The sequence below is a fragment of the Cercospora kikuchii genome (assembly GCF_019650295.1).
Source record: "Cercospora kikuchii DNA, contig_00007, whole genome shotgun sequence".
NCBI lineage: Eukaryota > Fungi > Ascomycota > Dothideomycetes > Mycosphaerellales > Mycosphaerellaceae > Cercospora > Cercospora kikuchii.
Genome location: NW_025408588.1, coordinates 147,242 through 175,056, shown reverse-complemented (window position 1 = coordinate 175,056; position 27,815 = coordinate 147,242). Strand labels below are relative to the sequence as shown.

Below are 27,815 nucleotides of genomic sequence, written 5' to 3'. Positions count from 1 at the left end.
CACAACGTCCGAACCAGGTCATGATGTACCAATATGTCGTTCTCTACACAAGCTGAGGAGAACAGCTCATCAACCCTCCACAGCAGCCAACGAAGCGAGATCCGCAAGCACGGGATTCTGAAAAACATCTCGCACAGTAAATTGCGAAATTCCATGCCGTCGAGCAAGCCCAACGAACCGCATTGCCCCAATCGAATCCCCACCAAGCCGGAAAAAGCTATCGTCAAGTCCAATGGCGTCTGGACTGATCTCCAGAATCTCCGCCCAAACTTTTTGCACCAGCTTTTCAGCCTTGGTGCCAGGTTCGCGGCGTGCAGTCAGCCGTTTGGTGCCTTCGTTCTCGATCCCGCTTTGTGAACGTTGATGGAAGGCACGTAGTGCAGGGCGATCAATCTTGCCTGTCGCTGTTCGTGGAATATCTTGCAAAGATATTAATTTCGAGGGAAGCATGTAAGTGGGTAGTCGGGATGCCAGTTTCTCGGTCGCAATCGGTGATAGGCGGCGAACAGTGGCTTCGTGATCTCCTGTGACTTGTTGTAACGAGACAAAAGCCACAAGTTGAGTGTCAACGACCTCAGCAACGACCTCTGCGCCTTCAAAGCGCTTTGTCGCCACATTCATTGTCTCTAGCACAGATCGTACACCGTGCTCAACCTCCTCAAGCTCTACCCGCTGGCCACGAATCTTGACCATGGTGTCTTTACGCCCAAGAAATACGATGCTTCCATCTTCGTCGAATCGAGCCAGATCTCCGGTTCTATACAGCCTTTCAGGGCGCCCGGCTTGGAGGCCGGGGATTTCGGAGGTGAGCCATTTTAGATCACGTATAAATGATTTGCTCGTTAAACTTGCGTTGCCCACATATCCCTCGCCCACGAGTGGACCTTCCAAGTAGAGCTCTCCGACGGCGCCTATAGGACAGAGCTGCGTGGAATCCTCTTGAGACACAACCCAAGCACATAGTCCGACAGGCCGACCGATACTACGGCTCTTGGTGTCTGTCGTAACCTTCAACACCGTCGCTGTTGGAGTACACTCTGCCGGTCCATAGGCATTTCGAACCTCGATATGCTCCGCAAGCAGGTGCCAATCACTGGACAGCACAACCTCTCCGCCCAGAATGAGCGTGGAAAGTCTTTCAATACCAGATAGATGCCTGGCAATGGAAGGGGTGAGATCGGCGAGCGTAATGTCATATTTCAAAAGTGCTCCAGAGAGATCATTCATCCGTTCATCTGGTGAGGGAATACAAAAGCATGCCCCTGGTTCTTATCAGTACACAGTCTCGTGAACGGGATCACCAAAAGTTTAGCACTGTACTGTACTTACCGATTGTCAAAGTATGCACCAAATTCGACCAAAAGACGTCGAACGCGTAAGACGCAAAATCCAACACTCTCGAGGTTCGCTGGTAATTCAGACTCATCCTCTGATATTCAAGCGCAGAGCACATATTCTGATGCGTGATCATAACACCCTTGGGATTGCCTGTGGTTCCCGAGGTGAATTGTATGTACAGCAAGTCGCTCGGACTCACGACGGGGAGTTCCTGGTTTGCGAATTGCGTCGACTCGATATATAAATCCGATCCCACGACCATAGCTGTATCGCAAATTCGCTGCGCCAATTCGATATGTGAGGCGGACGATAAGCAGATCGTGCATTGTGCTTGTCTCGCCATGGCCGCGAGTCGCTCCTCAGGTTGCGTGGAAGGATCTGTCGCTACTGCGGCGGCGCCGCATTTCATCACGGCGAGTGCAGCGACTGGCATCCACATGGACTTCTCGAAAAGTAGCAAGACAGCAGTACCATGAACTGTCCCCCTGCTTGTGAGCTGTTTCGCAACTTGTGTCGAAAGATCATCCAGTTCCTTGTATGTAAGGCTACCGTCCCAGGCGCAGACAGCAGGACACGAAGGCTGTTCGTGGACTTTGAGCGTTACCAGCGAATGAACGCAGGTGCTCACGGTCTCGGGAACGTTCGCATTCCACTGCCAAATCTGCTGTATATCTTGCGAATTGGTCAAATTCAAGCTTGCTAGCTTCACATCGTGTAAGTCCTGGCCCAGCACTTGGCTGATGACATGGCGTAGTTGGTTCACTAAGCGCTCAGCCTGCGACTCGGTGAAAGTCCCGCTGTTGCATGACAAGTAAAGTTTCTCACGTTGAACATCCAGCGTACACCTCAAGGGCGCGGCGACAGTAAGCGGCTCATAGGTAGACTTCTTGCTTCCCACTTCCAGTACGATCTGAAAATCACACGCGAAAGCCGCCTCATCACTCATCAGTCTGAGCCAATGATGGGGCGTTCGCTGCAATTTGCGAATAGTTGCCCCCCGATATTCGACTTGACGTATGAATGTAGACAAGCTGCTGGACATGTCAATTGCAAAACGCATAGGCAACGGGTCGACGATTCCGTTTCCAGCCGCGGGTAGAATGCCAAAGACTGCTTCGTCAGATCCTGTCATCCGAGAAGACAGCAGAGCCCATGCGGTCCTCAGCGTAACCTCAGGTTCCATACCGTGCGTCCTGACCTCCGGAACGTCGACTTCCACTCGACAAACAGATGTAGTCTCCGCAGCACCGTCTGACGATAGAGGGAAGTGAGTGGCCTGCAGACCATCGAGCTGCTCCCGCCACATCGACTCTGCCAGATGCTCCTCACAGCCAACGACATACCGGAAGAAACCGTGCCAGAGGCCATTCGCTGCGTTGCCAGGTCCAACGCAGACACCGTCATCCCCAGGGTTTTCCAGCAAATACCGCACCGCCAGCTTCAACATCTGAGCCACCGCCTGGGCCGTCTGAACCGGAATCGTGGCCTCACGATATTCAACAACCACGGCCATCGCCTCCCGCTCCAAAGCAACACTCAGCCCGACATCAAACTCATGCCGATCCTCCCCACCCATCTCTTGAAGCGAAAAACTCCCCGAACTCATCGCTAGCTCCGCACCCCGTACCGAAACCGTAGAATTAAACAGCCCATGTTGTTGTTTTCCACGAATCGCCAAAACATGCAAAATCTCCGCCAACGACGTATGCTGAATATTCCGATGCTCAATCGTATCCCGTGAAACTCGACGAAAGACTTCCTCAGCCGAAGCTCTCACATCGATGCGACTTACGAGTAAGCTGACCAAAGGGCCTACCATCGTTTCGATTCCATCGACGGGGATATCTCGTCCGTGAGACAGATATCCAAAGCAAACTTCCCGCTGACCCGTGAATTGTGCGAGCACGAGCGCCCAGATGACTTGCACGAAGACGAAACGCGTGAGACCTCGTGTAGCGCAAAACTCCGCCACGCCGTGCATTTCGCTCCGTGGGACTTCGAGAACGGCGAAGCGTTCGTCACGAAGAAGGTCTCTGTGAAGATCCTCGCTCCGCTGAGTGGGGAGGATGCAAGGTTTGACATTTTGCAGAAGTCGTTCCCACGCAGACAGACGTTGCGCCTGGGAAATGCTCACGACGTGGCGGACGACGTCGCGAAAAGGAGGTGCGGCGGCTGTAGTGTTCGCGAAGCTCAAATCCGCGTCATCGTAAGTTTTCACCAGTTCGGTGACGATCAGACCCAGGCTTGCGGCGTCGATGAGACTATGGTTGGCATCGAGTCGACAAGCGAGTTCGCCATTGGAAGGATCTTCGCAAATCGTAAAAGCATGCTCGACTTGATGCGGGAGGAAGTGTGGCGGGTCGAGGGTCGCCAAAGTTGCTGTTGCGCTTTGGTGAGTGTCGCTGGCAATACGGATGTGTTTGACGCTGGTCTCTGGGTTGCGAAGTAAGATTTGGATGAAGCCACCGTTTTCAGGGTGCGGCATGAAAACAGTCTGCAGGATACTATGTCGCTTGACCACCGTTCTCCACGCTTGTTCCAGTTTCGCGCTTGATAATGGAGAAGTAGCGCCAGGACCTCGTACACAAGTCCAAATATTCGAAGTGGTATACGATGCGGACCCGCTCTGGATGCTGACACGCATGCCCTCTTGAGCAGGCAGGCAAGGATACATATCAGCCACTTGGTGCATAGGAATTCCGGCTCGCGGGAGCTGTTGCCGAAGTATCATGTCAAGACTCTCGTATGACAAAGATAGCAAAGGCAAATCCGTCAACGTGAAAGACGGAGGCTCCTTCTGCAGTTCCTGTGTGAGAGTGTTGAGGTCTTGAGCGAAACACCTCGTCCAAGACTGGAGTCTTTCTTGGTGGCGCATGTTCTTGTGGATGTGAAATGTGACCAGAAATTCATCTTCACACCTTTCGGCGCTGACCTCGATTGCACTGCTCCGCTGCGCTGTGGGTGACATTTCGCACAAGTCCAGATCTGCAGTGCCTAAACTCTCCGGACGCTTGAACAAGCCTGTCTCAGCTTCCAACTGTTGAAACTGCCCCGAAAAGTTGAGAACCATTTCAGGGAAGTCATGACTCCCAAAGGCTTCCTGTCCAGACTTGCTTTGATAACGACAAGAAAAATACGGCTGTCCCTTGCCCGGTACCCGTCGCCGATTATCCTTTGCCAAGCGAACCAGCTCGAGCAATGTGCTTTCAGATGACATGGGAAGAGGGCAAGGGCACAGAGTAGTGAACCACCCAACAGTGTTCGTGATGTCCAGTGGCAAGTCATCAGATGACTCTCGTCCATGCCCTTCAAGCCAAACAACAACAGGCTCTCTCTCAGGAAAAGTCCTCCAAAAGGAGCGTGTCAGAGCAGTAATAATAATATCAATCGGCTCAGATCGTAGGGCCTCATTCGCCTCTCCAAACAAAGAAGCCGTGAGCTCTGCATCAAAGACAAGACTATAAGCTTCGCAGCCCTCGAAGGTATTCTCATTTGCGGCCAGACCCCAAAAGTCCATTTGTGGCTTCGGGACCGCATATGGCAATGCCGCAAGTGGCGAAAGAGTCGCCCCCACAGTATTCTGCCGCTGAAGCCAGTGCTGGAACGAAGCGGTAGCGTGAGATCTTAGGCTACCATGTTCAACAAAGTCTTCTATATCCGCCCAGAGAATGCGCCACGAAACCAAGTCGATAATCGCGTGGTGCGCCGAGAGAAGTAATAGCTGGGTGTTGCTTGATTCGACCTGAAATAAATCGCCAACGAATAATCCACCGCGGCGAAGATCGAAGGATTTTTGCCGTGATTGACAGATATTCTGCACTGCTTCGCGTGATTCAACCATGTGCTCGACTAGGACAGGATACTGGCATTCAGACATCGGCATGATACGTTGCATCCAGCAGTGATTTTTCGAATCCCTATCGAAATAGCAGCGAAGCATTTCATGTCTCGCCACAATAGCTTCCAAAGCAGCGGCGAGCACCTCCTTGCTCACGGGTTTGTTGAGCTCGAGAAGAAAACTCTGATTCCAGTGATTGAGGCCATCGGGATATAGATCGAAGAACATTTGCTGAATGGGAGAAAGTCCGAAGAATTTGTCTTCCCGTCCGAGCTCTTTCTCTTCCTCGCTCGTGGTGGTTTTGCCGGCGTCATGCGTGGTAGCGATCCGACAACGACTGGCCAGTCTTCGAATCGTTGCAGTTTCCAAAATGTCCGTGACCGTGAAGAGGAGGTTGCGGAGCTTTCCCTGGGCGACGACTTGCATGGCGGAGATGGAGTCCCCACCGAGCCTTGTGAAGGCTTTGTCCACTGTCACATCGGTCTGCGATAGGTTGAGCACGGACATCCAGATTTCTTGGAGAATTGACTGGGTTGTACTCTGAGGCTGTGTGGTAGGTTCTGTATCGATGGAGTTTTCATTATCCTGGTGTTGGGACCAACGAGTCTTTCCTAGTTCTTGAAGCGCATTTCGATCGATTTTGTCCGACGCCATGCTGGGAATGGTCATCAAAGGAAAGAATGCAGAGGGTACCAGATACGATGGGATTTTCTCCAACAATCTCGCAGAGAGCCCATGCACAGCTTTGTGTACCACGCTGTCGTGCAAAGATCGTTCTTTCGCGCTCTCTGTATCCTGCTTCAACGTGACAAAAGCAACCAGCACTGCACTTCCACCATTCGACGGCTGAATGATTTCCGCAGTCACAATCGCCGAGACTGATGATGACAGCGCCTCTTTGACGTGGTGTTCGACTTCACTGAGTTCCAGCCTCTGCCCACGAATCTTGGCTTGCCTGTCCTTTCTGCCGATGTACTCTAGTGACCCATCCGATCTGTACCGCGCGAGATCTCCAGTGCGATACACGCGTCCTTGGCGACCAGTTCTGCTTGAATGTGCAATGGTAGAAGATATACCCTTTGCCAACCAAGCAGGATTCTCCACGAAGCATTCTTCCGTGCGGACCGGATCGTGCAGATATCCTTGGCCGACCAGCGGTCCTTCTAGCCAGAGCTCTCCCACAGCTCCAATTCGACTCAAAGTCTGCGAATCAGGGTCAACGACCCAAGTGCACACGCCTCGTCCATGTCCGATGCTAATGTCATTAGGGAGGATTTCAGCTATCGTTGCGGTAATGGTGCACTCTGCCGGACCGTAAACGTTGAATATTCGGGTTTGTGGCCCTGCTAGATGGGCATCCTCAGGGATGACAGGCTCTCCGCCGAGAATGAGAGTGGAAAGACGAGAGAGCGCAGATGGGCCGATGATTCGCGCAACGGAAGGAGTCAGATCCACCGAGTTGATGCTGTATCGTTCCAAGCAGCCAGCAAGATCATTGTCACGCTCCTCTTGCGATGGTATGCAGAGGCAGCCGCCAGATGTGAGGCTATGCAGACAATTGGCCCACCATGCGTCAAAGGAGCAAGCCGCAAAGTCGAGAACGCGGGATTCCTCGGAGAATTGAAGCAACTTTTGTTGATGAGTTATAGCAGAACAGAAACTCTGATGTGTGTTCATCGCTCCCTTGGGCACGCCCGTGCTTCCAGATGTGAAATTCACATAGAGCGTGTCTGAGGGTTTGACCAGAGGCAACGTGCCGCTGGGTTCCTCTCTGAGCCACATGGAGTCTGATCCCACCACGACGAGGCGTTGAGCACCAATTTTGCTCGCGAGAGAGACATTGCTGCTCGAACAAAGAAGTATTTCAGTGCCAACCTGAGCCAAGATAGTGCGTAAGCGGGCTACCGGTTGTCTCGAATCCAGACAAAGGCACGCCGCGCCTGCTTTGATAACGCCTAGTGCAGCGACTGTCTGCCATTTCGACCGCTCAAACAGAATTGGCACTATGGTCTCGCCGGCGACCATTTTGGGTCGGATGTGAAGAGCGAGTTTTGTCGTCGCATCCTCCAGCTCTCCATAAGTGAAATTGCCATCCCAAGCGTTGATTGCAAATGCTAGAGGACGTTCCCGCGCTCGCGACGCAATCACATCGTGCACGCACGACGGTGTTGTCTCGGGCAAAGCATTATTCCACTCCCAAATCTGATGAAGGCTCCAGGATCCCATTTGAGCGTCTTGAATTTCCGATGCAGCGCGATTGTGATCAGACAACTCCATGACCGCGTGCCTGAAGCTTGCAGCTACGAATTCAGTCTGCTTCTCGGAGATCAGATTGGAGTCGAATGCGATTCTTACACGCAAGGAATCCTTGTCTGGCCAACACTGAACAACGACTGCGTATGTGTCGGATGTGGATGGCGACCGTGAATCGTTGTCTGTGTCCAACTCTTGCAGCAGGCGATTTGAAGCAGTGGAATCAGCATTCGACAGCTGAGGTTGCACCACGAGAAGTGATTGAAAACTGCAGCCAATCGCAGCTTCATCGCTCACGGCGCGGATATTTTGAAGTCCAGTCTGCTCGAATGGAAGCATGGCAACTGACTCATGCTGGACGAAGCTAAGTAGATCCTCGTAACACCAGCTAGGATTCATCACTACTCTTTTCGGCACAGTAGCAATAGTCGGTCCGGCAACAAGACCAATTACTTCAAGTGATCCTTGACGACCATTCACAGTAAGCCCGAAAAGAGCTTCATGCCCGCCCGATTCATTCGCCACTGCCAAGGCCCAGGCCGCTGCGATGATTGTGGCTTTCGTGTAGTCGCACTTTTCCCACGAGATCGCTGTCAACGTACTTTCCAATTGACTGTCGGGAGATGCCTGCAGTCCTAGTGGCGACGAGGGGAAATGCATGCCCCGAGTGTTGTTGAAGTATTCTCTCCAAAACAGCTTTTGAGCCCCTTGGTCCTGGGAGTGCAAATGATTGATGAGATATTGCATTGGCCAAAGTGGCGTACGCGGTTGATGGTTGTATGCGCGCTCGACATCGTCGAGGAGGAGATCCAGACTCCAGCCATCGAAAATGGCGTGGTGGATTTGCCAATGAACATGACGATGCCCTGAGGCATTCTGCTTTCGAGTGATAGTTATTCTTGAAAGTGGATCCGAAAGACCCATGTGGAGGTTGCGACTAGCACAATCGTCGAGCGTATCCACGATATTGCATCCCAACGGCTCATCAAGAATTGCCTGCCAGAGTCTAGACTCGGTCGCGGTCGCCAGGCTGAGTATTCTTGTTCGTAAGATCGGGTTTGACATAGCAACCTCTTTCCAGGCCTGCGTTAAGTGGTCGAGGTCGACGTCTGGCCCGATCTGATATGAGAATTGAACCACGTAATTGCCTGGATTCTTCACTCCGAGCGCCATAAGGCCCTCTTGGAGCGGAGTACATGGTAGGATATCGACCACGCTGGATGGACTAACACCGCAGAGATTTGCAGCATGGGCAATGGTATCGGAGGTACGGCCAGAGGATGGCAGCAGAGAGAACGGGGCATAAGCAGCGCCCGTGTTACATTCATCGTCCGCTGGGGGCACTAGGACATGACGAGAAGGCCTCTTCGCGAGGTCGATGCAAGCATTCTCCTCTGGAGTCCGATTATGGTGTCTGAAGCCGTCTGTGACTGAAAGTCCGCCCATTTCGAAGTGGTTTCTGACCAAAAGGCGAGCACGCTATGGATCTGCTGGGTGGCACAGGATTTGTGAAGGACCTACAAGTATGCCCTCCGCTTCGGCAACGAGCGTGAACATTGCTTGTCTCAACCATGTCCGGATCGAGATCGTCTTTGGCTGTCGTATACAGTGTTGTGCAACGTCTCAATAGAGAATATGGTTTCGCGCTAAGGCAAGCGTTTGTAGATCGTGACAAGACACGTCAGCAAGCATTTCTGGCAGAGACGTTTGCTCGCATAACCGTTTCATTGGCAGAACCTTTTCTATCGGGTGACCGCGTGCGTTACTTTCCTAGCCCAAAGCACCTCCTAGCTGGCGAATTCGCAGAGAGCGGAAAAAACAGTGGTTAGCGCAAGCAGGTTATTTCAGAATGGCGGTGGGCAGCGAACATATGGGACACAATAGGGGGGAGAGAGCTAGTGCTGATAGAGCATATCAGATGCCATCGATTGATGAGGCTTCAAGTCGCGAGAACCAGATGTGTTGGGGCAGCATATCCTCCAGTCTGATGCCCACTTTCAACGCCCTGTTATTCTCAATCTCGAACACAGCGGAGAGCGGGATGTCATTGCCTCCCTCGGCCATTCTCATGTAAGCGATGAACTTGGTATTGTCGCAGATGTGCTTGTAGGTTAAGGTGAAGCCGCAGGACCGCTCCGAAGAATCTGCAAACAATTGATCAGCTCGAGCCTGTACAATGATTTGTTGGTAGCCGGGGTTCCAGTATCGTCCGGTATATACTTCGAGCGGCAGCAGTAAGGGCTGAGAAGTCTTAATGCCTGGACAGAGATCTTGCATAATTTGTTCTTCCTCTCTCACAGCGTCATCTATAGAATACACGTGATCCTCGCTCGATGCTACTGACCCACACTCGGATGCGGTGTCGGGCGACTCTTCTCCAAGCGCTAGCTGCGACATGTCGGGGACGGACGGAGACGATGCGCTACGAAGGGCCTCATCGATAAATAGGTACATGAGCTGGCCGAGGAGGCTGTCAGCATGCGCTGAATTACTGACGATGGCACCTCCGAATTGGAGGTCGGCGATGAAGAAGTGAACAGTCGCGCTGCCTGCCTCTCCTCCGGTGTGCAGAAGGAGCGTATGGCCTTGGTAGCGGCGGACGTCCCAGCCAAATGCGTAGAAAAGATCGAGGTCAGCGTCTTGGCAGATGCGGCTCTCGGTGAGGGCATTGAAGACGTGTTCAGTGATTGGGTCTTCGCGCTGCATCATGGCACGAATCCACTTCGCATAGTCTTCGGCGGTGGAGAAGATGTTGCCGGCTCCCTGAAGCTCAGCACCATCAATGTGAGGCATTACACAATGCTGCTTGGACTTGCGATCCCAGGAGTAGCCTTCGGCGATGCGCAACGCCTTCGCCGTCGCCCGCCCGTGGCCCAGACATGTCGAGTGCATGTGCAGCGGCTCAAACAGACGGCGCTCGAGGTAGGCGGCAAAGGGCTCGCCGCTCTTGGCCTCGACGAGATAGCTGGCCACGGTGTAGGTGAGGTTGCAGTAGATGAAGGATTGGCGGGGCGGGGCGGCGAGAGCCAAGTGTCGCAGCTTGCGTGTGATTGACCGTGCATCGTCCGGTCGCGCCGCTCCGCTCCCGAGCAACGCCAGCTCGTGCCTACACGGTGATCAGTCCGTTTCGTTCATCTGCGGTGTATGTCGTGACGCGCCCTCACCGTGGCAGGCCGGTGCGATGGCATAGCAGATCGGAGACGGTGACATCGCTAGCGCCCGGCAGCGCGAAGCCAGTGGGCAGCAGGTGCCGCATCTCGGCCTCCCACTGCACATCCGGGTGAGCGTCGTCGGCCACCAGGAGCGCGACGGCGGCGGCAGTCAGACACTTGGCCGCCGAGCCGACGGGGACCGCGGTGTCAGCGGTGAAGTCGAGCGGCGGATTCCGTGTCGCCTTGCCATATGCCCTGCTCTCGAGTCGTCGGCCTTGGACCAGCGACACGGCCAGACCGACGACGTGATGATCGGCTAGCAGTCTGCTGACCCGCGCGCCGCACTGCGGAGACAGGAAAAAGTCCATGACGGCGTGGAGGAGGAGGAGGAGAGAGCAGAATGGCGAGCATGTCGGGCGTGGAAAATGCACGCTTTTCACGCTGCTGCAGCAGTATTGCATTGGCTCCGACGTTGAAAAGCATGCCGATCGCTGCATTGGCTGGTATGGGCCTAGCGCCCCGTGCACCACCGGCATCGAAAAGACTCGTACTGCTGCTGCATCGTTTGGGCTGGCATTCCCGTCCGCTGTATTCTGCGTGCGATGCCGCCATGTCTTGCTCTCCCGCCGCCGAAGACACTTGGGGACCGGTCGTGGCGCGCGACTGTCTGGGCGGCTTCGACTTCACCCTCCTCTTCGAAGAGGCCATCTTGACTCTTGCTCCGCTGGCCATTGCCGGTACGTATCTCCAGTGACGCTCCCCCTTGCCCAGCGGAACTGACCTTCCTTTGGGACAGCTGCGTGGGCGGTGTGGAGGCTGCTCCGTCTCCGACATGAACGCGTCCTGATCCGCGGGTCGTGGTTGCTGCCATGCAAGCTGGTGCGGTACAATGGGCAGCGCTCGACGCACGCATGAAGCTGACCCGGAGCCTCCCTCCAGATCACCTATCTGGCCCACGCCGCCGTCCAGATCACGCTCCTCGTCTTGGCGTCGCCCGATGCCGTTCCCAAGACACGACTGACGGTGGCATGCCTGTCGCTCCTTCTGGCCGGCACCGTCCTGCTGGCACTGACTTCCACTCTCGAGCATCGTCGCGCCTTCCGCCCTTCCACGGCCCTCGTGCTGTACTTGGGCCTCGCCCTCGTCCTCGACCTCGCACGCACCCGCACCCTGTTCTTCACCACGCAGGGCAGGACCATCGCGTGGGTGAATGTGGGAGGCTTGCTGGCGAGGGCATGTACATTCGCCCTCGAGAATGTCGAAAAGCGTTCGATGCTGCAGCATGGGGTCCGCCCTCCATCGCCCGAGGCAGCAAGTGGCGTGGTGAATCGGGCGACCTTTCTATGGCTCAATGCCGTCTTCGCCAAGGGCTATCGCACCATGCTGACCACCAACACGCTTCCTCCGCTCGACGATGACCTTCTCGCAGCTTCTCGACCAGCCGAATTGAAACAGAAATGGGCACGAGGTCAGTGACCGCCAGCGACCTTGACAGCAATGATGCTGACTGCCGACACAGTCACCAAGTCCGAGCATCGTCTCTTGTGGCTATTCATCACGCACTACAAGTGGCCCGCTCTTGCCGGCGTGCTCCCACGTCTCGCATCTGCGGGCTTCACCTTTGTCCAGCCCTACCTCATCCAGCGAGTCCTGGACTTCACTTCGACGTCTGATCGCTCAGACAATCGCACGACTGCGTATGGACTCATCGGCGCATATGCAATTGTTCTTGTCGGCATAGCTGTGACCAACGCCGTCTATCAGCAGAAGACCTACAGATTGATCACCCTCTATCGTGGTAGCCTCGTGGCTCTGATCTTCGACAAAACCCTTCGCATGCCGACCGCCCATCTCGACAATGCCGAGGCCGTAACCCTGATGAGTGCAGATATCGATCGAATCACGAGCAGCATGCACGTCCTTCACGAACTCTACGCCAGCTTCATCGAAGCCGGCCTGGGTCTCTGGCTCCTGTATGATTTCCTGGGACTCGCCATGGTGCCTGCGGTGGCGTGGATGGGTGGTAATGTACACTCCACGTGGCACATGTCCGATGCTTCACTAACGTACGCGCAGCTTGTGTGCTCGCGGGTATTCCCATCGCAAGAGCCTCCGGTAACGCACAGGTACCATGGCTTGAAGCAATAGAGGCTCGGTTGGCTGCAACAGCCAAGACCCTTTCTTCCATCAAATTCATCAAGATGATAGGAATGGTCGAATTTGCTTCCAAACAGTTGGCATGGCTCAGAGTTGCAGAAATCCGGGCTTCGCGACGTCACCGCATCCTCAACATCTTCGTTTTCATGTCCAGTGAGTGACTGAACTTGTTGGAAAGATTGTGTGCTGACCGCTGCCTCAATCCACAGCTTTTATGTATTTGGCCATAGCTCCAGTATGGGGCTTCCTAGCATATATACTCATTGCACAATCAGACACTCCGGAACGCACGTTGACAGAGGGCGTCGCCTTTGGCGCTTTGAGTATTTTCGAACTACTTCAACAGCCTGTGCAGTACGCCGTGGACGGAATGGAAGACATCCAAACGATTGCCAACTCGTTCCGACGAATTCAAGAGTACCTCATGTCACCAGAACGCCTGGATGCACGGACCGTGTTGTCCCCAAAATCCACTTGCCCTTCAACGCGATCAGATGAACACAAGGCAGATCTCGGCATGCACGTGGACGCCTACAGAGTGGAAAGTGCATCAGTCCGATATGAAGATGATGACCGCGATGTGCTTCACGAGCTCACGTTCTCAATTCCGCAGAACCGAATGACAATTATATACGGCCCGGTGGGAAGTGGAAAATCCACTTTGCTTAAGCTTCTGCTGGGCGAAGTGCCTGTAGTATCGGGCGAGATCGAAGCGGTGTTCCCACAGGCTGCATATTGCTCTCAGAAAGGGTGGTGCAGCTGGGGCACAATTCAGAACAACATCGTTGGAAAATCTCACTGGGATGGAGAGTGGTACCTCAAAGTCATCTCAGCATGTGCTTTGGTTGCCGACTTCCAAGAGCTGCGCATGGGCGATCAGACTCCAATCGGCGCCAGAGGTTCCGAAGTCAGTGGTGGCCAACAAGCCCGTGTCTCGCTCGCGCGTGCCATTTATTCTCGGAATCGGTGCATGCTGCTGGACGGCGTGCTTACAGGTCTGGATCCTGCCACCGAGCAGCACATCTTGCGCGAGGTCTTCGGCCAAAAGGGCATTTTGACCCAGTTCGAGACCACGGTGGTCTTTGCCACTTCGTCTGCTCATCATCTGTGCCTCGCAGATCACATTATTCACTTGGACATGAGCGGATGCATGGTCAAGGGTGGCTCTACAGCCGAGGATGACACTGTCTATGGAGAGAAATCGGCGCCGACGAATCCGCATGCAGAGCTGTCCTCGGACCCCGAATTGGAGGATGAACTCAGTAATGCCGAGCGGGACTTGGACTTACTCCTCGACCCAGAGCCCGGGAAACACCGTCACACGGGCGATTTGCGGGTCTGGTATTACTATGTGCGGATGGCGGGATGGCCAATGACTATTGTCTATCTTTCCGCGTGTGCTGTACTTGTCTTCGGCATCACTTTTCCATGTAAGTCGTCCTGCACTCAGAGAAGAAAGACGTCCAAGCTGATTGTTCATTAGCAATATGGCTCCAATGGTGGACCAACGCCAATGCCACCAGCCCCAATCAGAATATCGGATACTGGCTTGGCATATTCGCCACTTTAGGGGTGTTGGCCCTCATAGGGTGTGCAGTGGCGGATTCGTAAGTACTGAGGCGTTAGCGTACGTTTTCAGACACCGCTCATCGTGTTGCACAGAACATTCAACCTGATCGTGCTCCCAACGACATCAAGGAAGTTCCACGAGGTACTGTTGACGACAACCATGAAGTATGTCGTTCATCCCACGCACATGTTGAACAATGCCTGACAAATACAAGCGCTCTAGTGACCTTTCACACCTCGACCGATGCCGGAACCACTTTGAATCGATTCAGTCAGGACTTGGAATTGATCGACAACGACCTCCCACAGGCTATCAACCAATTTGTGTTTCAATTCCTATCTACAATCGCATCCGCGGTCTTTGTGTTCATGGGCTCCGGATACATCGCCGCTGCTATTCCGGTCTGCTTCGTGGTTCTCATTCTAATTGCGCTCTTCTATCTCCGGACATCCAGGCAGTTGCGACTGCTGGACATTGAAGCCAAAGCACCTCTGTTCTCGCATTTCCTCGAAACGATCAACGGCCTTGAATCAATTCGCGCATACGCTTGGACCGCGGAGTACAGCGAGCGGAATCGCAAGGCCATCGATCTCTCTCAACGTCCGTATTACCTCCTTTTTTGTGTTCAGCAATGGCTCACCTTGGTGCTGGATCTATTCAACGCCGGCCTCGCAGTCATGCTAGTAGGAATCGCAACGACGATACGCAATGCATCAACGGCATTCCTCGGCGTCGCTCTATTCAACATCGTCATCTTCTCTTCAACATTGCAGAGTTTGGTAACCGAATGGACCCAAGTCGAGCAAGCTCTCGGCGCCATCAACAGAATTCAAGCGTATGAGCGCAATGTCGGAAGCGAGCATTGCCCCAGCGAGAAAAGCACTCCACCCCAAAACTGGCCCACAAACGGCTCTATCAATTGCACAAATCTCACAGCATCTTATGGCCCAGACAACCCGCCTGTCCTCCAGAATCTCACATTACACATTCCCGCGGGCCAAAAAGTCGCCATTTGTGGCCGCACTGGCAGCGGCAAATCTTCTCTCCTCGCGACTCTCCTCCGCATCACAGAAATCTCATCGGGACCTCTCACAATCGACGACATCGACATCTCGTCCCTCCCTCGCGAAGAAGTCAGAAGAAGACTCAACGTCCTACCCCAAGAACCTTTTTTCTTCCAAGGTTCCGTGCGCGAGAATCTTGATCCGATGCGTCAAGCGACCGATGAGCGGTGTATTCAGATTTTGCAAAAGGTTCACCTATGGCGTGAGCATTTTGCTTCTGCTGCGCGTAGCAGCGGCGATGGCGATGGTGATGGTGATGAAGATAGTAGTAATGGTGCTGCTGGGCTCGACGCCAAAATGCAAGAGCACCAGCTCTCCTTCGGACAACGTCGACTCTTCTGCCTCGGACGCGCATTGATCAAATCTTGCAGCAGCAACATCATTCTTTTAGATGAACCTACGAGTGGACTTGATGAGCAAACGGCCGCTGTGGTCAATGCTGTGATTCGCGAGGAGTTTGCTGACAAGACGGTCGTGGTTGTGGCGCATCGGCTTGATGAGGTGGTGGATTTTGATCTGGTGGTTGTTTTGGCTAATGGGAGGGTTGTGGAGACGGGGCGGCCGCGTGAGTTGTTGGAACGAGATGATGGGGCATCGTCTGAGGGGTTTCGGAGGCTTTGGGAGGCGCAAAGGGAGGGGTTGTAGGGAGGTGAAGTCTTTTTAGATGATGCCAACTAAATGAAGGAAGAAGTTGGCTGGAAGGGAATGAGCTGTGCTGACGTCGTCGGCGGACTCTTGCATGTGGCTTGATCGACGGCAGCAGGCGCGTTTGCGTAGAGTCTGGTATTCGCACTGAATGAATAAAATTTCCCAGGCAACTTCTGAAGTGAAACTCATCCTATTCCGTGTTACCACGTGCCCCATTTCACTCTCCATCAATATTGTTGAATCTCCGATGATCCTGTTTGCGGGAATCGCGCCTCCGATGAAATTTGGCTTATGGAGGTGGAGGTGGGTGCGAGCAGCGGCTTCCTGCAGAGAGTGGGGATTCCATTTCCACAATGTCCCGTATGTCAAAGAGGATTGCATCTCCTGTCTTGAGCAACCTCTCCGCCTGTGCTGCGGTTGCAAACACCTTCAAAAGCAGCTCAGTCTCTATTCTTTCCATCTTCCCCTCTCTTTCCATCTCATTCTCATCACACTGCCTCCTGACCTTTTCTTGGCGCGCAGGACTTTCCTTTCCTTTCATCCACCCTAGACACACAAAGGCATTGTATCCACCTTTTTTCTTTATTTCTGCCGCACCAAGCCATTGTGCGCAAGTCGTCGCCTCCCATCTTCCATGTTCGAACAAGATATATCGTCGCGATCTGTCAAGATGGCTTCTCCTCCTCAAACAAGACCGTCCTCACATCGAACCAGTCACAAGCGAAGACTAGGCAGCACCCACTTCTTGCCCACCTCCCATCTCTGTTGATCAGAGATGTCGAAATTCACAAGCAAGCAGCTGACTGTCAAGTCCTTCGTTGTGACTGGGTCAAACACGAATTCACCCAGCAGGCCGAAGACTTCGCATTCACCAGCGCAAGCATCGGAGCTTGTTGTCTTTCCGCCTTTCATCGACGATCATGCCGCAACACTGAACGAGCACTCCAAGGAGCAGACGAGCGCTGAGCATACAAGCAGGCCAACAGCTGTTCCTTCCTTGAAAGCCATACAACAGAAATCGGCACGACCAGGCATCATGTCTCGAGTCGCGACTGCGATCTCTGGTGCTGTCGCCAGTGTGATCGGTCCAGGACATCCAATCATTGGTCCATCTCCCAACTCGGCGGTCTACAACTTGGAGAAGACCTATGAGAAGAACTATTTCAAGCACAATACCTTCCGCGAGGAACAAATCGGCCAAGGGACGGAGGCAGAGGTATACCTGCTCAGCAATATTGATAAGCCCGAAGTCTTTGCGGTCAAGCACACGAAAGCGACCAAGTTATCCAAAGAGCAAACCAAGCACGATGAGTTGCCACACGAAGCGAAGATGCTTTTGCAAATGATCTTGCCGCATCCTCGCATTGTTGCAGCATTTGACTGTCTTCCGGATCTCGCTGCGCCAGGACGCCACAAGATATACATGGAGTATTGTAATGCGGGTTCGCTAGCGCAGCAGTACACGCACTGGCTTTCCCGTGTCCGGAGTCCAATGCCAGAAGTTTTCCTACTTCACGTGTTGGTCCAAGGAATGGAAGCTCTTGCATACCTCCACAGTGGTCTGAGGTACGTCGGTAAGGGCCAATACACGCAAGACCCGGAGCATTTGCCCATTGTACATGCCGACGTGAAGGAGGAGCAGTTTCTTTTGAGCTGGGGCTTGTACCCGTTGCCGGAGATCAAGCTTGCTGATTTCGGCACCGCAAAGTTCGAAGGGCAACCACGTCCGAACGGGCTAGCCACCTTGTGTTACTTGGCTCCCGAGGATGTCGCCATTTGTGGCCTGGAGCCGATCAAGGAGAACGCATGGGCCTTTCACGCAATGAGTGATGCTCGCACCACGGCCTCTGACATCTATGCCTTTGGGCTGATGATGTACATGTTCGCTTCCAGGGAGAAAAAGCCGGCCAAGATCGGTACAAGCCCCGGGGACCTGCGAATCTCTCGCGAGTACGACACACCAGGTCTGCTGGAACTGATCCAGAAGATGCTGGCAATCGATCCGGCCGAGCGTGCAGAGGCGTCATTCCATCCTGTGAATGGTATCCTGCCACAGATCCATCTCATGCGAGAAGCTCGGGATAAATTGATTGGCGCAAGGCGAGTTCCTGGGCCTACTGAATGGGCTGTGCCTCCGCCACGAGGACGTCACGTCCGGTAAGCATCTCGTCGAAACTAGCTGGCATTGACAATGTTGTGCATTCGCATGTTGCTGACTGATCCAAATAGTGTTTGCCGAATTGTTGATATTTGTATCTGTCCAGATGAGTAAGTCTTGTCATTTAATAAAATCCTCCTCATAATCACTCCTCCTTTTCACCTTGCTTCCCTTTCGTTTGGATTGTGTCAAAACTGATTTGAGTCCAGGTCTTGCTTCGATGACGATCACGTCGATGGCATCGATGAGATCCCAGCATCTCAGAATGACTCTGCTCCAGTGATCACGGATATCGACGGCTTTCTCGACATGCACACGCCTTCGGTGACAATAGACCACCGCTGTAGCTTTTGACGCCAGCGTGGTACTAGTCTGGTCTTTCATCCTTCTGGTTTTTAAGCCTCCGTCCACCTTTTGCCACCTTTTGAACTGGCCACAGCAAGCGTCTTTTTTCACGTTTCCAAACTTCGCGAATCTCAATCTCTATATCAAGAGCCAGTAAGTTCTCCCGAATACGTATGGCTCTTGCAATCACAGTGGACTGATCTCTCCAGTTTTCAAATCCACTATATCGCGCCTGCCGGCAATGTCCGGCACATACGACACGAAGCTGGCATGCGTGTGTGCAGTTTCCTCGCATCAGCATATATTTCTACGTATACGACGATCATCGAATTTCTATACTCAACTTTTCTCTGGATCGATCCGTACCCTTGCTTGATTCCCCGGGATGTTTGATCAAGCACATTCCAGTCACGGTGTCGCTTCGGGCGTCTAAGACGGTGACGGAAGGAAGACGAACGCAACATGACAAGTTGCTGGAAGCTGGTCACCTGCTGGACAAATCGCTGGCTTGTGCGACCTGTGAGCGTGTGCGCATCACCCACGTCCACAACTCTGGTCGCAGGCCCGTCTTACTCGTGACGTGACCGAGAAGCGGCTCTGCGGACTTGAACGATGGCATCGCTCCTCGCATTCCCATTGCCCGACCATATTCGGACGTCAGATGAGTGTATTCGTCTGCGCCAGCAAGACTCTCATTGGTGGCTCGGCCTGGTTTATTGATCGCGCGGTCCCGAAGCGGACAGGCAAGACCAAGGTCTTCAGGTTTTCCATGAGGCCTGGAGGCAGCGAGACCGCAGCCATGAATGGTTTATCGCGGCCTTGCGGAACGCAAACCTCGAATAGAAGCATTGGTGAACAGTGCAAGAAGTTCAAGAGGCTGGTACCATGCACATCAATCTCATCACGGCCGCTCGGAGTGTTCCAGTATCTGACACGTGAAGGCGTTGCGTGGTCAGAGCAGGCCTGTTCCTCGATTCAGTCGATATGATCACAATTGCACCGAGGCAGCTCAAGAATGCAGAGAGCCGGCGGAGATTGAACATCCGCACGTGCAAGGCCATGGCTCCGCTTCGGGTCAGATCAGGCCACATCTTGCCTAGATTCGCCAACATGAGGCATCACAGAGCAGCAGGGAAGCGTCCCTGAAGCAGAGGCGCTGCAGTGCTACTTGAGTGGTGGGCGAAAGGCCTGACTACCAGAACGCGAGGGACTGCAGTCCGACTGAGAAGGATGGGACCATTATGGTGATGCCAAGAGTTCAATTGGTGAGACATGAGGTTGACATGATTGTGTGGTCCCGGTGTATAGCAGATGCCCAAAAATCAATGTTGCATATTGAGTCTTCCTGCTGCAGAGTAAGAGCTAAGTAAGTGCCCGCAATGAGCTGTCGTGTAACTCGTGGTCATGTCTTGGATCATGCAAGATTGCGTCGGCCTCGTGGCGGCCATGCCTAACGTGGTGTCGGAGCTCATGCATGATCAGCGCAGCAAGCTTATGCTACATCATGAAGCTTTCTTCGACGACTGAAGGTACTGATGCTGCTCGTATACTGGCCAGAGTGTACGAAGCATGGGTGAAAGACGAGGTGAAGTGGTGCGGTGCGGCCTCGGCAATGGAATTAGGCGAGGTCGGCAAATGAGGCCGAGATGCACGATGTGGGCAAACCCTGCAGATGGTTGAAAGCTGCAGCGCGTGGGAGAGCTGGAGCATTGTCTCACCAGAAAAGCAACAATACATTTCTGGCTATGTCGTTCCTTTGATAACTCATTCATTCATTCGCTTCCACTCTGCCAAGGCCATCCCACGATGTGTGCCCACGTGTCGCTCCCGAGCGACAATGAAAACAGCAACGCCAACAATCTGCAACGAACGCGGTCTCAGAACGCGGAGGTTGTTCGGCCAGCAGGCAATGTCTACCGCATCAGCACGCTGAAAGACTTTCTACCCCTCAACCATGCCGATGCCCTGCACACCACCGCCGATGGCATCGCCTCGCCCTATTCCACCCGCGGCTCGCATCTGCCTTCACTCATTCAATCACGATCATCCGCCAGCGTAGCCGGCCTCCAACGACCCAAGAGCCCATGGACCAAGCGCACCAACTCAGTTTCGGCAGCAGAGATGCCGCTCCTCCGGAAGCGACGGGACAGCGAGACGAGCGATGATATGCTGGAGATTGCACACTCTTCGGCAGCAGGATGGGGAGGAGGAGACAACGACAGTCGGCGGATGAGCTATGCTGCTAGCATTCTCAATACACCACAAGTACGCAGCCAGCGTCTGATCGGCTCCACGAACCCGCGATATCGATGGGAACAGTACTGGAAGTCGGAAGACCAGCTCAAAACGATCAAGAGCAAAGCCATTCGAAAGTACTATGAGCGGAACAACTACCTCATCCAGCACTACATGTACATCGATCGATTGTTGGACAGTAGTCTGCCTCACGACTTGATCCAGGAATACCAAGCGACACACGTTCGCGCAATGAGAAAGAAGTCTTGGCAGAAAGATCTTCCGGAGACCATTGACGAGGGAGCAGACGAGGAGAGCACATCGCCGCCACACATCTATCATGAACGCGCTGGGTCCCAGGACAGTATCTTCGACGATGGCGACTTCTACACCGAAGGCTACCCTCCACCACAGAAGGTCATCAGAACGAAAGATTTGTACAATGTGAAGAAGGCCAATACGAATCACGACTCGAATGAATCAGAACCTCTACTCGCATCGTCAAACGGTGACATCGAGGCGCAAGAAATGCCGCCTGATCTCGAACTGGAAGAAGAGGCATCATCACAGTCGCGAATCGTCACAGTGGCAATCATTGTCAACTTGGTAGCCAACACTGCTCTGCTGATCATGAAAATCATCGTCGTGATCCTCTCCTCATCCGTCTCCGTACTGGCCTCCTTGGTCGACGCAGCACTCGACTTTCTCTCCACAGCCATCGTCGGCATCACCACCCGCCTCATCTCCCGAACAGATCAGTACGCCTATCCCATCGGTCGCCGACGTCTCGAACCAGTTGGAGTTCTCGTCTTCTCTGTCATTATGATCACGGCCTTCATCCAAGTAATGTGGGAGGCAGTCTCCAGTCTCACAAACGGCGACCACAAACCGGTCCAACTCACCGCCCCTGCAATCGCCATCATGGCCTCAACAGTCCTCATCAAAGGTGCCTGCTGGGCCTGGTGTCGCCTCATCAAGAACAGTTCTGTCCAAGCTCTCGCCCAGGACGCCATGACTGATGTCGTGTTCAACACCTTCTCCATCATTTTCCCTCTCGTGGGCTACTACGCCAACATCTGGTGGCTCGATCCTGTCGGTGGTATTGCTCTATCGCTATACGTCATTGTCAACTGGTCTCGAACTGCGAACGAGCACATACGGAATCTGACAGGCGCTTCTGCGAGTGCCGACGAGAGAAATATTCTTCTGTATCTGACTATGCGATTCGCGAAGACCATTCAGAAAATTCAGGGATTGCAGGCTTATCATTCCGGTGATAAGTTGAATGTGGAGGTGGATATTGTGTTGGATGAGGAGATTAGTTTGAGGGATTCGCATGATTTGGGAGAGTCGTTGCAGTATGTTCTGGAGAGTGTTCCGAGTGGTAAGTTTTCGTTTACTGCGCGTTTGATTACGAATGTGTGCTGACAATGCCATGCAGTCGATCGAGCATTTGTGCACATGGACTATGCCGACTATAACATTCCGACGCACATGTTTCAGGAGTCGTGAGATCAAAGTCAGATGTGTAAATGTAAGTGCCAGCCAAGTGGTGCGCTTTGGACGGCCCGTGGAGCTGACGAGTGCACAGGTATTCTTTATTGTACGACCGACAGCTATTACGACTAAAAGACCTGTAGAAGAGACTACTGCGCAAGCTAGATGATACGATTAGTACAGAATTGATATTAGAAAGTTTTCTTCCTGCGTCATGGCCTTGACAATCATGATACACTGCTATGGAGAGTGATACTAATGTCTGATAACAGGCAAACTAGACTGGAAGATATCGGGACAATAATGTGAGCGCAAAGAAGTTATGTCTTACCTACGACCTAAACGCGAGCACCTGGGAAGGATTCACGAATCACCTATCGCGGGAAGACGACGGGGCAGGATTTCAAGACGATTCGCTCGGTGGCTGAAGCCATTCGGCACGAGGCAAACGTTCGCCCTTTCGGATCATCTCATCTCTCACCTGTCGCAATTGATGCACGAGGGGCAGCACACCGGTCTTTGGATCGAAATCAGCAGAAGCACGCTTCCCGACATCAGGAATCAGACACTTTTGCACGATCTCCAGAAGTCCATCAACTGCAAGATACTCTGGCGAGATCTTCAATTTCAGCGGATCTTTTCCAATTGGCCATCTCGAGATTCTTTCTCTGTTGAATCCGGAGTTCGCTGCCATTATGTATAGGACGTGGCCCAGGGAGTAGATATCTGCTGCTGTTGTGCGGTTACGACTGACGGAGTAGTACACTTCGCATATGTCCTCGTCTTTTTCCAATTTTCCTGCTTCTCGCGCTTGCTGGATGATTTCCTGGTCTTCTGGAGAAAAGTAATTTGGCGTGCCGGCTCCCGTCTCGTAGAGAGTCTCGCCCACGACGCGAGCGTGGCCAAAATCTGCCAATATTAGAGACGGTAATCCACCAATTGCATCTGTGGAATTCTTCAGGAAAATGTTCTCGCCTTTTGTGTCGTTGTGGATGACGGGGCGGTGTCCTTTGTCTCGTGTGTATTTTCCTCCGCCGACGTGGCGTAGTCCGTGGTGGATGTACGCGAAGGCATCGAAGAGTTCGACAACTGTGTGGAGGAGGAAGAGGGTGGGGACGTGCGTCTTACGAGTTAGCCACCAGTAACTCAGTTGGTTGAATAGGTCTCCCCCGGAACAGTATTCGAGCACGATGTAGTGTCGACCGGGGTTCGATGAGTCATGGATGGTCTCGTTGTGGTAGATGATGTTTGGGTGCGGCTTCAAAATGCTTTCGATGACATACGATTCCGTTGGAGGGTGGGAACGTTCTGAAGGTGGAGCGGGCTCAGTGTGCTTCACAACGTAAGTTTTGTTCGTTCTGAGGTGTCGGGAGAGGTATACTTGCCCACCGCCGGACGACTCCTGGAGGGTTTCGGATGCCTTTTCGAAAGAGAGCGGAGGAGTGATGTAGGATGTTGTGTGCTTCTTGTGCAATGCCACGATTGTGGAGGTCGGGGTGTTGCCGAGAACATTGGAGGTTGGGGCGAGTGAGCGAAGCGTCTTTAGTAGCGACTTGGATGCTTGGCCTAGGAACGATTGGCTCCAGGCTGGCTTTGCCATGTCAGTTATGGGCGAAAGAGTTGTGCTTACCGCGAGATTGCCCTGACCAGCAGGTGTGTTTTTCGAGACGTTCATCCTGGGGACGGTCTTTCAAGCGAACACTCGGATGTTTCTCTTGTGACTCTGGGTGTCAACTGAAGAGTGTCGAGTGGACTTAGAAGTACCGTCTTGGGACTGCGCTGGAAGAGGAAGTGGGGAGGAGAGGATGGTGACGGCATTATGTACCTTGATAATGGCTTTGATTATAGGCCCTAGAAAGGACAATGCTATTATCCTACAAAGCGGGGTTTTTCTGGTCCTTTTTTCCTGCTCCTTTGTTTTCTTGAACAAACAGATCATCGAAGCCGCCGCACGAGAGTGCGGAGCGATTTGAGGAGGAGATGGAACGCAAGCCATGAACCAGGACTGCAGTATAGCTTGGATCACATCGCTCAGCTCCATAAGTCGTTCCAGACGCTGGAGCTTGTCCTGGTGTATTGTGATATCGTCGCCACTATGCTGTTGAGCTCATTATATCCCCAGCCGGTACACTAGCCTCATCGTCTCATGGTGCCAACCATACGAACCTCTAAGCGAACACATTGCCAATTTCTCTCAGTACTTTCCATCCCTCGTGGCAATCGAACAAGTCCTTTCTCGCCAAGATCATCCACTGGATCAGTTCTTCCCATGTGGTGCCCCCTTCTACTGCGTAGTCGTAGCTTCGACATAGATAAGGCCTGCAATCTTGAGTGTATTTCAACCATTCGCGGAATGGACGATCTGGTTCTGGCTGCAATTTGACTTTGATCTTACTCCACGAACGGACGAAGTGAAGTGGGCCAAACTCATGGCGTTCCGCTCTTCTGTCAATCCTCTTTATACAATTCGTGATTTTTCTTCCAAGCAAGAGACCGGAGTTTCTGGCACAGCTGTGCGGTCTATAGTAGTCTCCGAGATCAAGCGTGACTTCGTTGAGGGTACCATTGCTGTCCAAAGTCTCGAGTAGACCCATACGTCTCTGCAATGCTGGCGAAGCTGCTATCAAGGCGGCGAACTGACGACTTACGCGCTGCAGCGCAAATAGCTGGGTAACTGGTCGCCACAACTCGCAAAGCATATCTTGCCCTACCTCCTGCTTAGACTCGTGTAACGGGTGCGTTACTTGCAGAAGGATCTGTTCTAGCAACTCCGGAATCGCAAATACTCTGTGCGCAGCCGAGACATGCCACGGGCTCTTGCACAGAGGTTCTTTAGTTCGAAGGTACAGATTCTCCGCTTGCAGTTTCTCGACGATGGCTTGGAGATCTGCTTTCTGCACTTGCAGCTGCTCGACCGTGGTCGAGAGATCTACCTTCTCGACTCTCAGCTTGTGGTTGGCATTCTGAAGCTTCTCTGTCTCTAGTTGAAGCTCTAGCTTCTCGAACGAGAGCCGTAGATCCTTGAGTGTCAGCCTCGACTTCTCTTCTTGCCAAACGTGCTCCGCTTTCTGGTGCTTGACCTGCAGCTGTATAGCGCAGTCCGCCAAGTTGACAGCGGCAAGATAGGGAACAGCAGGCGCGGAGGTGGATGACATCTTCGATGGCTTGATATGCGATGGCGCGTTGTCCAGCTGATCGCGGCGCCTGGCAGTCAGATGTATGGTGATGATCCGGAAAACCGAAGTGCGCCTTCTTGATGGTTTTCGTAGAATCACGTCGTCCCGCCAAGGTAAGTCACCACAGCCGTGTCCGTCAAAGCGACAAGTGCACGCTGATGAGATGTATTGACGAAATTTCGAGACGGCCAGGAGAGTATGATGACCCAGTGTCTGAGGACGAACTGGCAGTGTGTGGTGCTGATATTTGGCGGCTGCACCAAAGCTTCGCCGGCTGTGGCAGAAGATGGATGTCAGTCGACGTGGCGAGAGCACGTCGAGCAGACGCGGGTGGTTGGTGGAAGTGGAAGCTGGAAGAAGTCGACTCGGTAGAACCCTAGAGTGTCGGAAAGTCCTTACTGCTTGACAGCAAACAGTCGCCAAGCACGAATGCCCTGGCTTCCAACTTCACTTGCACTAAATAGCTCGTTCTCGCACACGGCTTGTATTCCAGTGCAAGTCGGTGGTGCTGGATATATTGCGAAGAATTTGTCGAGTCGCAGTACTAGCCCCTGAGGAGGATGGCGCGACAGCCTCATCATAAACGTACTGGGATTTGCATCGCTCTACGAATATAATCATACAATAACAAAATGTCAAATTCCGCTCGCTGCTCGGACTACCTTCGAATGAAGTGAAGCCAAAGGAGGCCTGGCACTATCGTGAGCGATGAATAGAGTCAAGGATGTAACATTGGCTACGGCCACAACTCCTGTTCCACCTGGACTTTGCCTCGCACATTGGACGCGACCGAGAAATTGTACTTGGCTACAATCCTCCTGATATGCTCATGCGATCATTATACTTCCATGGCATGTCTCCGAAGGTCCTCGGGATGAGTTTCGCCTCTTAACGGCATCGACAACCCCAGATAGGTGGCATTGCGGAGATGCGCAAGACGGGATTCTTGTCTCTAATAGTATACTTGCGCTCGTTGCGGGCTGTTGTTACTTCTGTTGCCTTGTATTTTACTATAATTGTTCAAAATACAAGGCTTACTATACCTATGTGGGATAATTTGCTTTGACTCGTTCCAGCCCATTGTCGCTCTGCATGCCCCACGAATAAGCGGTGTTGCAGAATGAGAAATGTAGTATGTTGGAAAGAACTTTCAATTGCGCGCACGCTGAACGTGCATATGCTATCGGCTAGAAGTACAGAAATGATAGCCGACATCCGAACACCTCAAAAAGCACCTCATCAAAATTCCCTGTGACACTACATTCATAGAGCTCTGTCGATTTGCCGCTATTGTCGAAGTACTGTTTACCTCCTTGAGGCCGATTTTCCAGCGTATCGTAAGAGGTGACAATGTTGTACGTGACGTGTGACACCGACCTTTGTGGCGCCGACCCAATGTTCCATCCTCGTGTCGCTCGTCATCGTGGTGTGAAGATGTGTAGGTCCCAGTGTGATTGTATCAGATGTATTTGTCGTGTATAAAAATTCCAAGAGCGCCGATTGCATCCAAATGATAGGGAAAATATACAACGCTTGCTAAATGGGACAAAAATAGTGTGGTGTTACAATCTTCAGGCCGTCATGGAAGTAATCGATCATGATGATGTAGAGCTGACGGAGCCTCGACTTGTCTCGGTCGATAGCGAGGTAGGATCTGTCGCTGATGATGCAGCAGAGCGGCGTCGTGATGAGGCGGTGGCCATCTCGAATTGTTGCTTGGTGTGCTGGTGCATGAGTCTGCAATGGCACGTTAGCATTTTGTTGGTGATGAGCAGTGGTTTCAATTGAGTTCACCTTTGATATGAGGAGCGTGCATCATCTGGGTTGGAGAGGTCGAATTGCTGCGCGAAGTGATCCTCTGCGCGTGCTGGGTCGACGAAGCCGTTGGTTTGATATGTAGTAGCAGACATTGTGGTGTTGATTTGGTGAAACTTGTGTTCGGATGTCTTGACAAGGGTGTTTTGGACGAACAGAAGTTATCTGCGGCTCTGCGATGCTTTGGCTGTTTCTCAGTTGTGGTTTCAAGTTGATGCTAGTCAGAAGACGCTATGGGAGCTCAGCTATGTATATCAGTTCAGAGGAAGGGAGAGTACAGTCCCTCGTTGATTGGATAACAGTATAGCGGAGACCCTGCGTCAGAGCGGCAGACAGATCTGCCTAGCACGATGTAATTGGCGCCACCCACCTGTCCCAAGCGAAGCAAGAGCTCTGACTATCCCAGCACTCTCTGGTTGAGCCGCACGAGGTGAAGGATTCCTTGGTGGGACTGCTGGGAAGTGACGAGGCGACAGAGCAGGAGTTCCGAGCACACGACCCTTAGTTTCGGTGAGAAGGTCGTTGACTGGCTCGATAGTGAGTCCCAGCGGACGAGGCCGCCCATCGAG

General features: G+C 52.9%; 7 protein-coding genes across 7 annotated transcripts; 3 read left to right on the top strand and 4 right to left on the bottom strand.

The window, feature by feature from the left end:
• Positions 1 to 69: 69 nt before the first annotated feature.
• On the bottom strand, positions 70 to 8,875 carry CKM354_001016700 (uncharacterized protein; the record flags this gene model as incomplete). Its single annotated transcript, XM_044805618.1, has 2 exons — positions 70 to 1,262; positions 1,330 to 8,875. The coding sequence occupies 2 exons, from the start codon at positions 8,873 to 8,875 to the stop codon at positions 70 to 72; spliced, it is 8,739 nt and encodes a 2,912-aa protein (XP_044661553.1).
• Positions 8,876 to 9,343: 468 nt separating this feature from the next.
• Positions 9,344 to 10,949, bottom strand: CKM354_001016600 (uncharacterized protein; the record flags this gene model as incomplete). Its single annotated transcript, XM_044805617.1, has 2 exons — positions 9,344 to 10,535; positions 10,594 to 10,949. The coding sequence occupies 2 exons, from the start codon at positions 10,947 to 10,949 to the stop codon at positions 9,344 to 9,346; spliced, it is 1,548 nt and encodes a 515-aa protein (XP_044661552.1).
• A 137-nt stretch (positions 10,950 to 11,086) lies between these two features.
• CKM354_001016500 (uncharacterized protein) lies at positions 11,087 to 16,017 on the top strand (the record flags this gene model as incomplete). Its single annotated transcript, XM_044805616.1, has 10 exons — positions 11,087 to 11,318; positions 11,378 to 11,460; positions 11,521 to 12,049; positions 12,101 to 12,604; positions 12,658 to 12,891; positions 12,948 to 14,168; positions 14,222 to 14,345; positions 14,401 to 14,472; positions 14,523 to 15,574; positions 15,635 to 16,017. 10 exons carry the CDS (start codon positions 11,087 to 11,089, stop codon positions 16,015 to 16,017), a joined length of 4,434 nt encoding a protein of 1,477 aa, XP_044661551.1.
• A 778-nt stretch (positions 16,018 to 16,795) lies between these two features.
• Positions 16,796 to 18,532, top strand: CKM354_001016400 (uncharacterized protein; the record flags this gene model as incomplete). Its single annotated transcript, XM_044805615.1, has 3 exons — positions 16,796 to 18,177; positions 18,250 to 18,288; positions 18,388 to 18,532. 3 exons carry the CDS (start codon positions 16,796 to 16,798, stop codon positions 18,530 to 18,532), a joined length of 1,566 nt encoding a protein of 521 aa, XP_044661550.1.
• A 1,797-nt stretch (positions 18,533 to 20,329) lies between these two features.
• Positions 20,330 to 22,270, top strand: CKM354_001016300 (uncharacterized protein; the record flags this gene model as incomplete). The annotated part of the gene is made up of 2 exons (XM_044805614.1): positions 20,330 to 22,142; positions 22,200 to 22,270. 2 exons carry the CDS (start codon positions 20,330 to 20,332, stop codon positions 22,268 to 22,270), a joined length of 1,884 nt encoding a protein of 627 aa, XP_044661549.1.
• A 388-nt stretch (positions 22,271 to 22,658) lies between these two features.
• CKM354_001016200 (uncharacterized protein) lies at positions 22,659 to 23,930 on the bottom strand (the record flags this gene model as incomplete). The annotated part of the gene is made up of 1 exon (XM_044805613.1): positions 22,659 to 23,930. The coding sequence occupies one exon, from the start codon at positions 23,928 to 23,930 to the stop codon at positions 22,659 to 22,661; it is 1,272 nt and encodes a 423-aa protein (XP_044661548.1).
• Positions 23,931 to 24,423: 493 nt separating this feature from the next.
• Positions 24,424 to 25,410, bottom strand: CKM354_001016100 (uncharacterized protein; the record flags this gene model as incomplete). Its single annotated transcript, XM_044805612.1, has 1 exon — positions 24,424 to 25,410. One exon carries the CDS (start codon positions 25,408 to 25,410, stop codon positions 24,424 to 24,426), a length of 987 nt encoding a protein of 328 aa, XP_044661547.1.
• Positions 25,411 to 27,815: the final 2,405 nt, after the last annotated feature.